This window comes from Drosophila busckii, chromosome X (assembly GCF_011750605.1).
Source record: "Drosophila busckii strain San Diego stock center, stock number 13000-0081.31 chromosome X, ASM1175060v1, whole genome shotgun sequence".
NCBI classification, from domain to species: domain Eukaryota; kingdom Metazoa; phylum Arthropoda; class Insecta; order Diptera; family Drosophilidae; genus Drosophila; species Drosophila busckii.
This window is the reverse complement of record NC_046608.1, coordinates 1,537,562-1,555,221: the sequence shown is the minus strand read 5'-3', so window position 1 is coordinate 1,555,221 and position 17,660 is coordinate 1,537,562. Positions and strand designations below refer to the sequence as shown.

At 41.4% G+C, this 17,660-nt stretch overlaps 1 protein-coding gene across 3 annotated transcripts in view; it reads right to left on the bottom strand.

Annotated features, from left to right (window-relative positions):
* The window catches only part of LOC108606443 (partitioning defective 3 homolog), a 33,463-nt gene that overhangs the window by 5,035 nt on the left and 10,768 nt on the right, over positions 1–17,660 (bottom strand). For 2 of the 3 annotated variants that reach the window (XM_017996554.1, XM_017996557.1), the window contains exons 1-5: positions 11,987–12,083; positions 4,786–5,128; positions 944–2,458; positions 674–886; positions 23–609 (exon numbers count right to left, since the gene is read on the bottom strand). In XM_017996554.1, the coding sequence (XP_017852043.1) occupies positions 23–609; positions 674–886; positions 944–2,458; positions 4,786–4,965 (2,495 nt within the window). In that variant the 5' untranslated portion in view covers positions 4,966–5,128; positions 11,987–12,083. Of the gene's footprint in view, positions 1–22; positions 610–673; positions 887–943; positions 2,459–4,785; positions 5,129–11,986; positions 12,084–17,660 lie in introns of those variants that run through there. The other variant, XM_017996555.1, reaches the window with a different exon arrangement.

Sequence of the window (17,660 nt, the reverse complement as noted above, 5' to 3'; positions counted from 1 at the left end):
AAGCTTCTCTCAAGGCACTCACCTGTTCATATCGCTGCCGGCGCTGCCTGGCGCATGGGAGCCGCTGCCGCTGGCGTTGCGTGGCGTCTCGCGCTTCTCCGGACTCAGATAGATGACTGTGGCGCCGGAGTTGTCGCTGGCATTGGAGCTGCTGTTGTTGTTGCTGTTGCTGTGGCTCTCTCTGTGCTGCTCCAAGATGTCGCTGGAGCTGGCGGAGCGCAGGATCTTGCGTCCGACGAGCAAAGTAATGGTGCCCGGATGCTTGCCCGGCTTGCTGACCATGGCGCGACGCAGTGTCTCCATGGCCTCCGCATTGTTCTGGCCGCGCAGCGAGACGCCATTGACGCTCAGCAGTTGATCGTTCATGCGCAGGCGTCCGTCGCGCGAGGCGGCGCCTCCATGGATCACATTCTTGACAAAGATGCCCAAGTCGCCGTCGTGCTTGACGCCGCCGCCGCTGGCAATACTGACGCCCGAGGCGTTCAGGTTGGAGCACGTCTTGCCCTTGACGCTGACGCCCAGTCCCGCCTTCTCCGTATCATGGACGGGTATGTGCAGTGTCAGCTCCTCCCGCGACTGCCAGTTGCTGCTGCTGGGCGGCAGACTGTCCTGTTGGCCGCAAGGCAAAAGAGAGGATTAGCTCGGCTAAGGCTGTAGCTGATTCGTTACTTACATTGGAGGCGGCGGATTCGCTGCCCGCGTCGATGAAGTGCTGAGATTCGTTGAGCTGCTGCTGCTGTGCCGCCTGCTGGAAGAGCGAGCGGGCGCTGCTCGACTTTTGCACCACCTGGATGGGCGTCGAGGAACTGTTGGCCGCCGCCGCCGCCACTACTGGAACTGTGGCTGGCACTGGCACTGGCGCTGGCTTCTCCAGCGGCTCAGTCGACTGCAATGGAGAATGAGAATGAGAAACGCTGGCGCGGATTAGCTGCAGTTCACTTACACCCACGGGCAGCTCGGCCAGCTCCTGCTGGCGGGAGACCACAATGCGCACGGTGGCGCCAGCGGGCATGCCACGCAGTATGGCCACCACATCCGTTTGGGTCTTGCCCGTCATGGGCGTGCCGTCCACCTCGAGCAGCCGGTCGCCGGGCTTCAGGCGTCCGTCCTCGATGGCCGCGCCACGTGGCAGAATGTTCTTGATATAGATGGGGCAGTGTCCGCCCGCGGGATTGTCGCGCGTGGTCACCGAGAAGCCCAAGCCGTTGGGTCCCTTCTTCAGCAGAATCTCAATCTTGCGGCCCAGCTTGCGCGTGTTGGCCACCTGGAGCGAGGTGCCCACTGGAGCGGCGTGCGGCTTGCGCGTGGGCGACACTGTGGCCACCTCCAGCATGTCCGCATCCTTGCCGGACTCGCGCAGTCGCTTCTGCTGCTGGCGTCGCTGCTGTTCGGCGCGTATGACGCGCACGCGTAGCTCGGAGCACTCGAGAGCGCGACGCAGTTGCTCCTGCACCTGGGACTCGCTCAGGCCCATCAGCTTGATGCCATTGATCTCCAGGATGCGATCCTCCCGGCGCAGGCGTCCACGCTCGGCGCGACTTCCGGGCTCCACATGCTGGACGATCAGTCCGCCGCCATGCTCCTTGTCGGGCAGTGCGGTCAGGCCCAGCGGACTCCCATACTCGTTGATGATGAGCAGCATCTCGCCGTCCTTCTCGCGTATGGACTCATAGGCCTGGCCCAGCGGCTCCTTGCGTTTGCTCTCGCGCGGCAGCGACTTGCTGGAGTAGGCGCTGCTGGGCAGCGAGGAGCCGGCCAGTGGCTGAGCATGTGCAGCATGCACCGCTGGATGGGATGTGTGCTGCTGCAGCTTCTCGGCCGCCTCCATCCACTTGTAGCCGGTACCATCGCCCAGGAACTGCATCGAGAGTCGCCCGGAGCGCGCAAAGGGCTGATGAGCGACACCAGTGGGATGCACTTGCTGCTGCTGTTGTTGCTGTTGCTGCAGCTGCTCCTTGAGCTGCGTCGCAGTCACATCATCCTCCTCCTCCCACTGCGGCGAGAGCTGCCCGCCCGCCTTGTCCAGCAGCAGACGCTCCGGCGAATCCGCGCCAGCGTAATGTGGCGCCGCCGCCGACCAGCGCTTGTTGCTGCCCTCCGCCTTGAGCGAGGCCAGCAGATTGGGATCGCTGCTGCGGCGCACCATCAGACCCACACCCAGGCCGGCCAGCGGACCGGACGTCGTGCTGGTCACCTCAATGTGTGGCGTGGAGACATCACGCGTGGGCGCCTCTGTGTTGGTGGGATCGCGGAATATGTCCGGCGAGCCAGTGCCCACGGAGCTGCTGCCGGAGGCGCCATCGCCGCCGCCCTGCGGCACACCCGGATCCGGGCCGGAGTCCTCATAATGCGCCAGTATCTGCTCCCGATCGTCGGCCACATCGCGCACACAGTCATCCGGATCCAAGATGCCGGACTGCGTCTGCAGATGATGCACAGCCACCCAGGAGTCGGCTTCCTATGAAGAGTGAAGAGTGAAGAAAAAGGGAAAACACAATGAGTAAATAGTTGAGTAGTTTAGCTCGTTTCTAGCTAGTTTCTAGCTTTTATTTACAATTTGTTCAGTTCGTATAGCTGCTTTTGGCTATTTTAAAGCTAGAAACGTTTCTTAAATGCTCCAGCTCCCAGGCTTAGCAGCTCAACTAATTTATCATGTGGGGATAATATAACTTGCAAATTTAAACAATAAACTAAATCTCCCCACGGGAGCTGATCTACCGAAGAGTCAACTACAGGGGGGGCTCAACCTTCTTCTTAACTCTCGCGACTCTTCAGCTACTTGACATAGTCATTACCCAATGTAGCCTAAAAGTTGCCATCCCTGGCTCCAATGCTTCCAGCACAATTCTCTGAACTTCTTGGATGCTATAGCGTTAACCAATTTCTTGAGTTTTACGCGGGTTCCCATAGAAGAAATTGGCGACTTTGGTTCTAACTCTGACTTATTGTTGCTTACAATAATATTTAATATTATAAAAGTTAGTTGATGTCACCTTTTAAAAGAGCGTGAAGTGTAGCTCAATAAAATATTTATTTAAAATAGATTTAATGCTAAACTTATGGAGCATACTGTAGATTTCCCAGCAGCAAACATTTCGCTTGGTAATCATTTCAAAAAGTTGGCAACACTGTTGCACATTGGGCTTCCGGTTTGTGTGGCAACTGCTGTGGCCCATTGGGGTAAATTAACCATGTGTTGACCTGCAGCATGTCGAAGCTACCACCCCCAGCCCCAATCCACAGCTTGACTTGGCATTCCAACGAATTCCCGCGCAGACAAATGCCAAATGCTGAAGGCAGCAACAACAATGAGCAACAAGATTGCATCATGCGCATTAAGCCAAACCAAACCAAACCAGTCAAGCCATCCAAACAAAGTCCACAATCAACAGAGAGAGAGCGAGAGCGAGAGAGAGAGAGAGAGAGAGAGAGAGAGCGATTGAGTGAGCTAGAGACGCAGCCAAGCATTGCGACTCCCCCGAAATAAAAAAAGATAAATAAACAGCAGAGAACTGAAACGTTAACTTGATCAACAACATTAACGCTAACTCTTTTTTTTTTTTTGTTATTCGTTTGTTTCTTATTTTGGTTTTGCACTTTTTATTGCATTTGCTGCTTTGGCTGTTGGTATTTTGGCCAATGTTAATTCTATTTATGGGTCAGCAATGTCTCGGACTGCGGACTGTGGCATTGCATTCTATCCAACTTGGAGCGGTGTCAATTGATTGCTCTTGTATTCCATTTTGGCAACAATGCGCTGCTAAGCACTGTGCACAGTGGAGCAAACACAAGCGCTAGAGAGTAAACGAATTTTAAAGCTAAACTAAACGTATTTTTATTCTGATTCAAATGTGTGAAAATTAATTAATTCAATTTGGCATTTGGAGTCACACAAATCTCTAGAGATTTAAGCCTTAAAACTATCGAAACAAATCGTAGCAGTTAAAGAACTTGCTGAGTTTTAATTGTACAAAATACTCAAGTGCAATTTTTTAAACAAAAAGCATGAAATATGAACTATTCTTTAATTTGATTTGATTTCATTTGAAATAAGTTTTAACTCTTATATTTTTAGTTAAGAATTAGTTTTCAATTTTTACTATTGCAAAAGAAGAAACTAGCTCGACTCACAAGATAATTTAAACTAAATATTTTTTTTTTTTTTGTATTTTCGTGTTTGCAATTTTTAGATGCTTAGTTTGGTTTTTTCGTTGCTAATTTTCGATCAACCCTTGATATAAATAAATTTATTAAAATTTGTTCGAAACAAACTTTAACTTCAAAAAGTTTTAAGCTTGTGATTTATACAATAAAAACAAGTAGTAATTTTATAAAAAAAAAATCGTTTTTTACTTCAGCACGCAAACTTGCGTCATTGTTGAAATTCAATTAATATAAAATATTGTATTTAAAGCTGTAAACGCAGCTAAAGCTGCAATTTAAGAGTTTTAACTAAATAAAATGTTTTCAAAGCTAAAGCTAAGTTTGAAGTCAGCGTAGGCCTTAGGCCAACTAATGAACTATATAGAGCTGTCAATCGCCCACTGTATGTTGCGCAGCCGCAGTCGGCGTCGGCGTCGGCATCGGCATCGGCGATGTTATGTCGGCTTATCTGAATGTTTGATTGTTGCTTTATGGTCATTTGTCAATGGGGATGATGCGTCAATGAGCAGCAGACACGATCGTATATCAAACGAATCATTTGCATGCGCCCACTCCACGTGGGTGTAACTGTATGTGTGTGTGTATCTATGTGTGTGTGTGTGTAATTGAGGATTGAGTTACCTTCACGCAGGCATAACTGGGCGATGGCGGCCGCTTGGGCAGCGTCAGCGAATAGGATTTGTGTAGATTGCCATGGGGTATCCCCTCGTGCTTGGCGGCCACTTTATAAGTGTGACGCCAGCCGAAGAGGCCGCTCAGTCTGTTTGCCAGCGCTGGACACTTGGGCGGCACATCAAACATTATACACTTCACTCTCTGTCTCTCTCTCTCTCGCACTTTCGCGCACTCTTTGGTTTTCGTTTAATTTGTTGTTTGTTTGAATTTTAGTTGCAATTTTGCTTTCGTTTCAGCATTTTTACATTTGAGCAAAAGTCACTTCGCCGCAGGAACATTGCACCAAGCACTATTGTTTATAAACATTTAATAATTGTTGCTATCATTTTTGTTGTTGTTATTGTTGCTATGTGTTTGCTTAAGCAATCAGTGTTGGACCTATCAAACCACATTGATCGAGTTTAAACAAAACTAAAGTCAGATCTATGGACTAGCCACTTGGCTTGACTGGCAGACTTATCTATCTATATGTATATGTATATGTATATGTATATGTTATGCATTAGCTTTTATCTTTGTTATTACACAATTCAGTGCCTATTGTTGTAAATTACTTTGCCAGCCAAAGTTGAGTGTGGCAAAGTTATTTGCTTTTATTTATTTTCCAGTTTGCATTAGATTTTATTTCGGTTTATATTGTGTTTACATTTAGTTGCAAATTTTAAAAACAATTTCTGTTATTATTGACTTTAATTTTTAATTATTATTATAAAAGTTAAGCAATGTTGCAAATATTTTATTTTTAAGAACCAGTTAATTAAAGTATTTTTATAATTTCAAATATATAACTTTTTTAACATAGATATCTATCTAATAAATTTATAAATTTGTTTTCTGGCATATAAAAACTAAATAGTAACTGCCATAAAAAAAAAAGTTTGACTTATACTTGTTCTTATCGTGCTTTTAAATTTCTTGTTTTATTTTTGTATTTTTATTTAGTTTTATTTTTATATATTTTTATTTTTCCTTTTTTATTCAGTTTGATTTTTATTTTTTATGTATACTTAATTTTTTGTTTTTATTTTTTTAAGCAAAATGCTTATTATTATAACTATTAAGCATGAATTTGAATCAACTTGTGCACTTAATTTTATTTATTTGTAAACTATGTTTATTTATATTAAATTAATGTTGCTTTGTTTAGCTTTAATTGCTTTACACATGCATAGACAAACGCATAAAAACAAAAAAAAATTTCCTATTGTTAAGATTTGCTAATTTTCTTTGCAGCTATTTTTTATATTTTTGCCACATACGTTCGTGTGCACTTTTTTTTATGAAATTAAATATGCGCACAGCAAAAATGAATACGTACAATATATATATAAAATGTATATATATATATATATATATATAGGAGAGACAATAGGGAGCGTGTGTCGCTCGCTAGAGACAAACACAACTTGAACTCATTTCGCACACAAATTCACATTGATTATTCACATTGCACTTGTTTAGACACACCTGTAATAAAGTTAACGCTGACTGACTGACAGCAGCTACAACTAGACAAATAGACAATGGACAAATAGACAGAGTAGACAAACATGGCTGAGCTGTAGCTGGAGCTGGAGCAACTGTAAGTAGACTGCAGAGTCTAAAACGAAAACAGTTAACAGCGTAGCCAGCAACAATTCAATTGGGCCTCAAGCTATATAATCATAATATAGTATATATATTATTTTGAAGCTGATTTATTATGCAAGCTGCAGCTTTAAATAATTATATATAGTATTGCGTTTGTCATGACATTCCACAAACCCTTATAAAGTTGGCCAGACGCTTTCGAACTTTTAATTGCCACAATTCAAATTCTGGCGCTTGCTCCATGTCCAAAGGTTAGCCCGGCTAGCATAATAAATCCTGCGCAAACGCTGTATGCATATCCAAACTATATCAAGACAACAATGGGAGTCTTGTTTATAATGAACTGACAATAGAGACGCCGCGCCGCAGTCGACGCCACTCGAGACTCTTGAGGCGGCAAGTGCAGCAAAATTAATTTAAAAAAGAAAAAAGTATGCAAGGCAGTCGTAAATTAGCATAAAATACTTTGTGTGGCATGCAACGGGAGGCGCTGCGACACGCCCACAAAAGCCCTGCAACATGCACATGCATAATTTGCAATCAGAGCAACAGCAACAGCCAACGCCAAGTCTCTCAGCTCAGTCTGCTGTGCAATCGGACACAATCTAAAAGAAAAGCAAGCAAGAAAAGCGGCAAAGAAAATGCCCAAGAGAGCGAGAGCGCAATAGGCTAAAGAAATACGCGCAAGACGACGGCGAAAAGAAAGGCCAAATTACATGTTGTCATTATGCAAACACGTTGTGGCTAATACGTGTGGCAAGCAGCAGCATGAGCGAGTCAGAGAGTCAGAGAGGCAGAGAGATAGAGAGAGAGAGAGCGAGAGGAAGGCAACATAATGAAGTGTAGCTAAATCAGTTGGTTGGCTTTGTTATTTTGTCGATTCGCTAAAGTGTTATAGTTAGTTAGCCGAGTCCTACTATTAAACGAGGGCTGCATCATAAGTTAAGCACAAAGCTGCGCTCAAGTAATCTTTATTTAAAAACCAATAATTGAATGTTGCAAGATTTTGAGTTATGAAGAACATCTTAAGCAGTTTAAAGTTTAGACTGTCTATTTATCCATGTTGAGAGCTACTTCAAAATGCTTTACTGCGTAACTTTGATATTTCGACTGCTACCTTTAAGTGCTTTTTATACAATAATGTATTTTAAAGTTTATTAAACACCCTTTTCTTTTTAATTTTACTTTTGGCATACAATACACTCCTTTGAAATAGAAATGGAAATGAGCATTTTTATTTGGGTATTTGGTATATTGGTATTTTGCTTTTATTTAGTATCAAAAGTATTTTTTGATATCAATTGTAATTTTTAAAATTTTATTTAATTATTATTATTTTTTTATTTATTTTAATTTTTATTATTAGTATTTCTTCTTTATTTAATTAATTTTTGTATATTTATGCTCTAATTTGTATTTATTTTTTAAAATATACGTAGCTCACTTGAAGTGCTAAGCTATATAAAGCTGATCTATAATGCAAACGTTCACTAAACTAAACTAGCCCAGTAAGCGTTACTGCTACACATGTCTATATATATATAGTATATATACTTTTGGCCAGCCAACTGATTTACACATGCTTAACGTAATCTAAATATGCTTACAAAAATAATTAGCAAGCAATTTGTACGAACTGAGACTGAGACTGAGAGTCTGTTGTTGTGAACTTTAACAAGTTTTGTTCACTCTTTGCTTTGCGTATTTAAATTCATTTTCGTATTTGTTTTACGCTTTTTTGGGGGCTGAGAGGAAACAGCTGAAAACACAAGGTGATGCGGTCATTATTGTTATCAGCAAAAGCAAAAGCGCTGACTAAGCGCTGGGGCAAATGGCAAATCAGTGGCAAGGCATAGAAGAAAGAAAAAAGAAAGGCAGTTATTAGTGATAAATGCTAAAGATAGTGCAACTGCTAATGAAACAGTTTACATGATTACAAATCAATGCAAAGTTCTGGGCTGTTGTCAATTGCAATTGCTAATTTATTGATAAGGCAAACAATTTATTGTTCAACTATCAGTGCTAGTTGGACGGGGGAGGGAAGCTTTGGCTTTTATCTTGCGAAAACGAAAACAATGAGACGTCAAGGTAAATGAAACGTTTCACAAGCGGTGAAAACATATGAGAGAAAAGCGCACTCATAATTATTGTGTGTGCAGTTCAGAGGGCAGCAACAATAACAAAAACAAAAACAAAAACAAACTCTAAGCTAAGCAAAGACTTTAAAGACATTACAAAGTTTCCCATAAGTCTGACTGAGCTGCTTTTATTTCTTTAATAGGAAAGTGCACTTAATTGCTACGCAAGAGAGAGAGAGAGAGAGAGAGAGAGAGTGTTGTGTGAGCTTGCAGAAACAAAACGTTGTGATGCGACAATTCCCCCCCTCCCCGCCTACCTCTCTTCACTGTTGTACTCTTTAGCCGCTTTCTCTCTCTCTCTCTCTCTCAATCAGAGCGCGCTCTGCTTATTTATTTATTTATCATTGCCGTATCACAAGCTAATCATGTGCGCTTAACAAAACAAACAACAGCTGCTCAACTTTTGATTGACAGGCGCTGGCAATTTATCAAACATTGACAAATTGGCCAAAGTTAAGGCTTAAGTGGGAACTTTTGGGCAACCGGAAAAGCAGCGAGCAAAACTTTCTTTGCCAAATAGTCATAAAATGCACTTAAAGTTACAGCAAAACTAAACTAACAACAAAAGCAGTTAAAAAAAAAAAAACAACTCGCAATTGCCGAAAAAACAACATTAAGTGTGTGTGTGTGTGTGTGTGTGTGTTAGTTAGGTTACGCTAGCTTTAGCGCTACTCTCATTATTATTAAGCGTTGGGGCTGCCAAAAGTTGATTGAACCGCCACTGATTGAGTAACAAGCACAAAATAACAAAAATGCGTGTGTATTTTATATATTTTAATTGATTTTAATACACAGCGCTGTAGCAATTATAAAAATTACAGTTGCAAATGGAAAGAAAGAAAGAGAAAAAGTGAAATGTTGCAGGCGCCCTTTCAACAATAATTATACAATTTAAAGTAGTTAGTATTACATGAATAGAATAGTTAGCTGTCTCTCTCTCTCTCTCTCTCTCTTTCACTTGCTGTCTCTGTCGCTGAGTTAAAGTTAGGCGGGGTCAGTTGAGTTCACTGTCACTTTCACTTAAACAGCAGCCAGCGGTTTGTTTGTTTCAATTGCACTCACTGTACTTTTTAATCGAAGATTTCGTCGTCTGCAGTTAATCAAATGAAGCAAGCAATATTTATATATGTATGTGTGTGTATGTGTGTGTGTATGTGTGTGGCACTACGTGTGGCAGCAAGCGCTGTGGGCCAACACGTTCGTTCGATGAATGTTTGTGCTTTAAGCTGATCACTTCAGCATTTAACGGTGCTTTTGCTTTATATTTTGTTTTGTTTACTTCATTGGCATTTGTATTGGAGCTTTGTTTGGCGACCCCCTCCCCTCGTCACACCATCCGTGTAGACTGTGTGTGATTAACTGTGCTCGTGTGACTCGCAACTCAATATAACGGTGCACACAGTAGTCAAATCAAAGCAAAACGCACCTTGATTTGATCAGAAGACACTCATTACATTCACATTATTCATTAGCAATAACCCATTGGTGCAAATATTAGCAATTGTTGAATTGTTGATTTCATTGCTGAGTTTTGATTGTTGATTTTTGTTGCTTATAATGCAACGCCAATTCGTTGAAATATGAAAAAGTAAAACTGGGCATTTGTTGGTGAATTTATTGGTGAAGAATACATTCCAATGCTTATTACACCAATGTTGTGTATATGTTGACAGAATGAATATATAGAGCTATAAATTATTGAATTACAAAATCGATTGATTGAAAATGTTTCAACAATGCTAAATGCTGGTTTGATTTTAATTGGAATAAGACTAAAACGGAAACACTAAAGTGGTGATGATCAGTGGTGTAAGCAAAACTGTGGATCGGTAACTGATGAAGTTACAAAAGTTCACCAATGGTGAATCACCAAACAAACTAAACAATGTGACTGTCAAACTGTATATATATACAAACAAAACCTCAAACTGTACAACAACAAAGTGTTCTAACACAATATTTATGCATTAAAGTACATTTCAAACTGTAGCAATTGCTTGAAATACTTGAGTGTTCATATTTAAATGTTTATATATACTACAAAGTCATGCATTCTACACTTTATACTTAGTTGTCCACTTCAAGTTACTATCGATCATTTGTAATTTATTCACTTAAAGAGCTCTGGGCAGCTATTTTCGTCTGAAGTGGGGGGGGCGGGGGGCTTAAAATATTTGTTTAATGACAAAAGCACAAATACAATTTGACGCAGCCCAAAAATATTTTATCAAGCGTTATAAACTATTTTATCAAAACGAAGGACTAGCATAGACGTGTTGGCTTGCTCACAAGGTGATTAGATTAAAATTAAGTACAGCTGCACTAGCTAACGAGTTCAGCCAAGTATCAAGTGGTCAAGCTGCACAGTGGGTCAAAAATGCTGTCAAGGCCAGCAGCAGCAGCAGCAGCAGCAATAACTAGAACTGCAACTGCTACACACACAGAGACACAGAGACAGAGACAAATACAAACACATGTTGCATTCCTGGCAAGTGAAAGTCGGCGCAAGACTCAAGGCTGACCCGCTGCTGCGATAGAGACCCAAATAGATTTATTAGCTGTCGCAGTTAATTGCAAATGCATTTGTCTGTATGTCTGTGTGTGTGTGTGTGTGTGTGAACGAATCGAATCCTAATGCTTAACAAAGCCACAAAAATGTTGGAAGCCATTGGGGATTACAGCTGACGAAAAGGTAAAGAAATAAATTTAATACACGCAACAGCGATACACAAGCCTGAGAACCTCTCTCTAAGGGCAGCTTGAGCACTTGGCCTCTTCCTTTTGTTTGCCGCTTGCTCTGTCGCTCCCACACATATTGTTCGCTTCCTGCTGCAGCGTCGTCGTCATGGGAAGCTAAGCACGCTAAGGAGCGGCAGCGCCCAAAGGCAACAATTATCAGAAGCAGCAGCAGCAGCAGCAGCCTCAGCAGCAGCAGGAAGCGTACTCTATGTAAATTATAACAAGTGCAAAATAAATATATAGACTACGTCACACGCTCTGTCTATATACTATACACATATATATCTTAGATTGGGCAACACACACACAAAACAATTGGGGTTATCTGCACTTTAATCTGTTTATACAGCACAACTCAATTATATATACAGACAGATAACGTACGTATATATACGCTCAAGTTCAGATAAAATGAAAACAGCAACACATTCTCATATCAAATTTTCTAAATGCAATTTAGCTTTTTGCTCACAGATTTCTTTGTAACACACACAAACAATTGTTAGCTTAGCTCAGCAACAACAACAACAATAACAACAGCGTTATTAACAATAATTTTGCGCACTTGTTTTTGCTTATTTAATAACCAAAATTAAGTGTTAAAAAAAAAAGCACAAGCTGCGTAACAACAACAAAAATAATAACAAATAGTTAAAAAAAAAACAACAAGCGCATATTACTTTACTATATCACGACTCGAAGACGCCGCGCAGTCGTGACGTAGCCCGCGTATGAGTAATCGAGAGACGCACGAACACGAACCTAGCCGAGAGTTTTTAGTGTGCGCTGCGCTCGCGTTTCGTTTTAAAACTGAAATCGCAAAGCCAAGCACTAAACAAAACCACGCAGTCGTCTCGTTCAAGCGACAGGTGAACACGAGCACGAACACGCGCACGAGAGCACGAGTACACAAGTTATCGTGAGAGCGCTGGTGAGTGAGCGATAGCAGACAGTGCAGCCAAACTGGCCTTTTTCCCGTCAGTTCTGACCTTTGCGCGAAGAGCGAAGCGCGCAGCAAATATTTTAAGCATTTGATCAAAAAACGAGCTCAATTATGCTAAATTTAATTAGCAAGCGAACTATGAAAGAATGCAAAAATGCTTAATATTCTTTAAGTATGAGCATTTTAAATTAAATAGTCTAGTCAGTAAATGTTTCTTAGAATAAAATAAAAATCTAACAAAGTGCAGAGACTGAGCAAAATGGTAAGTTTAGAAATATATTGCTTTAAAATTTGGCCAAGCAGCAAAATGATACAGAGTTTGATTCAATACTTGACTATAAATATAATCAGCTTTTTTCTTGTCAGTTTCTATGCAATTCTGCTCACTAAAATAGCTTTTTTAAACAAATTAAATTGACAGCACTGTCGTGTGTTTGGCAAGAGCGAGAGAGAGAGAGAGAGAGAGCCGCTTGCAGTGCATTTGGCTTGACCAGAAAGAACAAAAGCAAAATAGCGTCAGAGAGAGAGAGAGGTGCGGGGTGCGGGGTGCGAGCTGCGGTGATGAGGAGCAATAATGAGTGACCAGCAAACAGCTGAATGCGCTTCTGCCAAAGCCACTGGACCCAACAGTCTGTCAAGCGTAACACAAGCTAGCAAAAAAAAATACAAAAAAAATGTAAATAATGAAGATCAGCGATTAGAAGCAGCAGCAGCAGCAAACAATAGCCGACAATTGATTGCTCTTTTGAAAATTAAAAACAAATAATAGAGAGACATGCTAACAAAGCTAGACAAGTTAACAAAGTCGCTCGCTCTCTTTCTTTCTTTCTCCCTCTTGCTCTTACACAATATAAACAACGAACTGCTATGGAGAGCAGTGAAGAATGCAAATCTGGCTGGTGACAGCTGCTAAAAGTCAACGAAGACAAACGCTGCTGCCTTTGGCAACAGCTGGGCGTGGTCTCGGGCTAACAAAGAGTGGGGGATGGGGGCAATCTGGCCATTGCATAATTGGCAAAGAACATAGCAAACAGTTTAGCAACGCTGACGGGCCAAATGGCAATCGTTTCCTTTTCCTCAACAGCAGCAGCAGCAGCAGCAGCAGCAGCAGCAACAGCAACAGCATACAAAATATATTATTAGCCTTTGCCTGCATTGTGGTTGCTGCTATTGTCGTTGTTGTTGCTTTAAAATGAATTCTAGCCTGTAAACGTAATGAAATTAAACGAACTGGAAAGTTTCCTTGTGCAAAATAAAAAAAGCCTCCGCATCGTTGGCATAATTAATGAGAGAAAACCAAATAGCAACAACAGTAGGCAAACAGTTAATGTAAAGTAAACAATTTATGCAATTTGAGTATGTGAAACAAAAACAAAATGCATAGCAAATGTGTTTTGCCCAATCAATTCTAATGGTTTTGTTTGAGCCAGTGCCTGTCAAACTGCAGCAAACAGCTGTTAGCCAACAAAGCTCAGCTTAGAGCACCGTTAATTGAATTTGGCACTCCCATAAACATAAAAGACACACACAAAGACTTCCGCTCGCACATAAAATGACGAAAAGCTGTTGTCACCTCCGCTACTCTCACCACCCCGCTGCCCCCCGTTGTGGCCACGTCCATGCCCATTAAGCTGATTTAAGCCAAGTGCAAAACAAACAAGATCACAGCACGTAACTAATGAGCACAGCAGCGAGAGCAGCGTGGGAGACTCAAAAGCGACAGAGAGAGAGTGGAAAAGATGGCGCTTTAAATTCTTTTATTTTTTATTTTTACCAATACTTAATTACAACTAACTGGCGCTTAAGTCTTTTAAATGTAAATGCTGTTGATTATTTAAGCAAATCTATGGCGCTCTCTCTTTCGCTCGCTCTCTCTCTCTCTATCTCTCTCTGTGTGTTTGCAGCTGGTCTCGTTTTGCAGTCGCGTGTTGTGAGCCGGGCTAAGAGCGGTTTGACTGGTCCATATTGTGGTTGTGATTATTGCTTTGGCGGCTTGTGGTTGGCTTTAAGGCATTCGTCTGTCTGTCTTTTTGCTTGGCTGTGTGTGTGTGTGTGTGTTGGCCTAAACTAAAACAAAAGGCGTGCAAGTTCATTCACCATTTCACCTAATTTTTATTTCGCCAAATGCCTTTTGATTTGGGTTCCGTTTTACCATTGTTAGCCAGCATTACTTGCGTATATCTAACTCTAGCAACTTGGCAACAACTTGTTGCTGCAGCTATTATTGTTGCTGTTGTTGTTGTTGTTGTTGCTGTTGTGGCTTGTGGTTGCTGCACGTGCACGTCGCGCTTCGTTGTGCTTTGACATCCGGCGTCAAGGTCGCGCAAAGGCAAACCCATTAAAGAAAACAAATATTGCCCAAAAAATGTTGCAAACATGTTGCAATTGTGCAGTGGCGTCTCTTGGGTTTTCGCTTAGCGTGCCCAGCTACAGGTAGAACCAACCAGCGAGCAGCACATTGGGATTTACCAAACAATAAACGTTAATCATAAAAAAAACATTCATTCATCATTAGCCATTATTGTGAAGCAAACTTAGCCCATATCTTATCGATAATTAATGACTAAACACACAGACACAACACACGCACACACACACACACACACATGTATGCATTGCTATTTATTTAAATAGCTAATAAAACCAAGAGCTTGCATAATGAATAAAGCCAAAAGAATTTAAAGCATTTGTAAACTTTAACGGCAAATTTGATAAACGCGTTTGCTTGCTAATGTCGCTAGCGCCATCTATGCACAGACAATAGCAACTATGCAAACCATTGTGCAGCGCGGAGCAAGTCTTGGCTAAATCAACGGCGATGTTTTATATTGTGTCTTGGCTAAATGCATAGTTCAGTAACTAGCGCTAGCTGGCGCTTTGGTTTATTTTCATTTCAATTATTTTATACTTGTTACTTTTTTGGCTAGCTATTTGTTTTATTTGTATTGTGTGCGGCTTGCCACATTTTCTAATATGATAAGATATCGACAACAAATTAGTTTGTGTGGCAATATAGCGAGACAGACGCGCAGGCTTCTCTCTCAGCCCTGTGGGGGGCCGACCACCGGCCCAATATTTTGATATATCAATTGGCCTGACTTATACGCTAAACAAATTTATAGCAGCGCGCATACCTGAATATGTGGGGCTTACAACTGGGTCATCATTGCATTATTTATTACCCAACACACTATTTTTATCAGAATTTCCAATTTCCAATTGACTGCTTATCGGTAAAAGAAATAAACGTTGCTTACCTGCAAAGATATGAGAATAAAAAAAAGTTTAATTAATGTCAACAACAGTTTTCAATTCAAGTGTTAGCCATTGGGGTAGGCAGAGAGAAAATATGATGGACAATTATTTTTAGTTGCTAATTTCCAGTGCGTAGTTAGAAGCAAGGAATTTATTTATGGGACAATGACAATTCGAATTTGTATGTGAACAAACTTAATGCTAAGCACGTTCTATAGACTGCATTGCCTGTCAGTCTGTCGCGACTTTAACTGAACCCACACCCAACCAATGCACACCCCCTCCCCAACAGCCACCCCACCCCACCCCGCACTATTGGCAAGACAATAGCGATAACGTCACGAGCCGTCGCCTAAACCGCTTGTAATTGATCGTGTCTTTGACATTAGAAAACATTTCGTTGTCCGTCCGTCCGTTCGTTCGTTCGTTCGTTTGTCTGTTTGTCCATTTGCCATGAAAAATGTAACGCGCAACACGCTAGAGACGCCGCCAACTGGTGCACGTTGCCGCTTGGGCTAATAAAGCGCATGTAAGGCGAACGACGCACGCAGCGACAACTGAAAATCCACTTAGGCGTGCAGCCAGCAGCTGAAGGAAGCCAAACAAGGCAGCCACACAGCCAAGTCAAGCCAAGAGCGGAGCGCGTCGAGTGAAATGAGTCGTGGCAAACTGCAACTTCAACAGCAACAGCAGCAACAATTGCTGGCATAGCAGCAACAGGCAACAGCAACAGCAGCAGCAGCAACCGCAGTTGGCTACAACAACAACAATTCACTTTGGAAAATTACAAATTGGGCGCTGAGCGGCGGTGGGTGGCGAGCTGTCCATGTAAACATTTATTAACTTAATGATAAGCAACATTAAAACAGCCTCTGATGAACTTTTCACACTAGCAAATATTCAATAAATAAATGCGAAAAAAATAAAATGCATGAATAGCAAAACTAAATTAAAATGAAATAAAAAAGTTCAGAATAAAGAAAAGTTAGAATAAAAAATAAGTAAAATAAATATGTAAAATCATAATAAATTTAAACTCAATGAAAACGAAAAAATTAAAATTATGTACATACTATAATTTCATATAAAAAAATATTTATGAATTATATATGCACATGAAAAAGAAAAAATTATTTAAGCTCAAATAAAAACATGATGACAAATTAAAGCTCAAAGTATTGTAATTTAAATAAATAAAAATATATTTGAATATTATAAATATTTAATATTTAAGCATTGCATAGAATAAATGCTGCCCCCTTGATTATTAATTGATTGATTGATTAATTTGATCCTGCGTTCAGTTCAGTGACTCAGCAGGCTGCGAATTTTGCTCTTGCTCTCTCGCTGTCTCTTTCTCCTCCTCGCTGCTGCACAGTCATCTCTGAATGTGTGTGCTGGTGACCCAGAGACAACATTTAAGCGGCTTTTGTAACAACAATTAAGAAAACAACAAACAAGCGGCAAATAGGCTCGCAATCAATCGGAAATTGCGCAAGCATCTTTGATTTCTTTTCATTCCATTTGATTTCGATTTCAAGTTTGTCGTTTTGTGTTTCCGCAGTGTGTGTGTGTCGTAAAAAAAGCTTCAACTGAGCGGGGTCAACGCAAAGTTCAACACCACCCAAGGGGGAGTTGGGTGGTCGGCAGTTATGCAAAGAGTTGCTCGACGAGTGAAAGTGACAGCAACAGGTGGTGGCACTACTGATGATGATGATGAAGCCGAAGCTGCAGAGTTGGACGGAAACGCGTTGCGTTGTTTTCAAGGCGAACCAGAGAGTTACTCACTGCGTCAATCAATCAAACATCAATCAATCAATACGCCAATGCAGCAGCAGCAACAACAAAATGAAATGAAATGAAAACCTCCATAACAACAACTCAAAGATATCAAACAGCATTCAAGAGAAAATGATTATCATGATTATTATACATAGATATAGATATATCGTATATATATATCTGATGTCTGTGTATGCATGCAAAGGTATTAAGTGCTTGCAACCGGATTCGAGAAATCGGTTTCGAATTCTCTCTCTCTCTCTGCACCAGACGGAGCCAGAACAAAGCGCAAACAACAAAATAAAAAGCAAAGCATTCAACTGTTGTTAAGCTCTGTGTTCTTCTTCTTCTTCTTTTTGTTTGGTAGGCAAAAC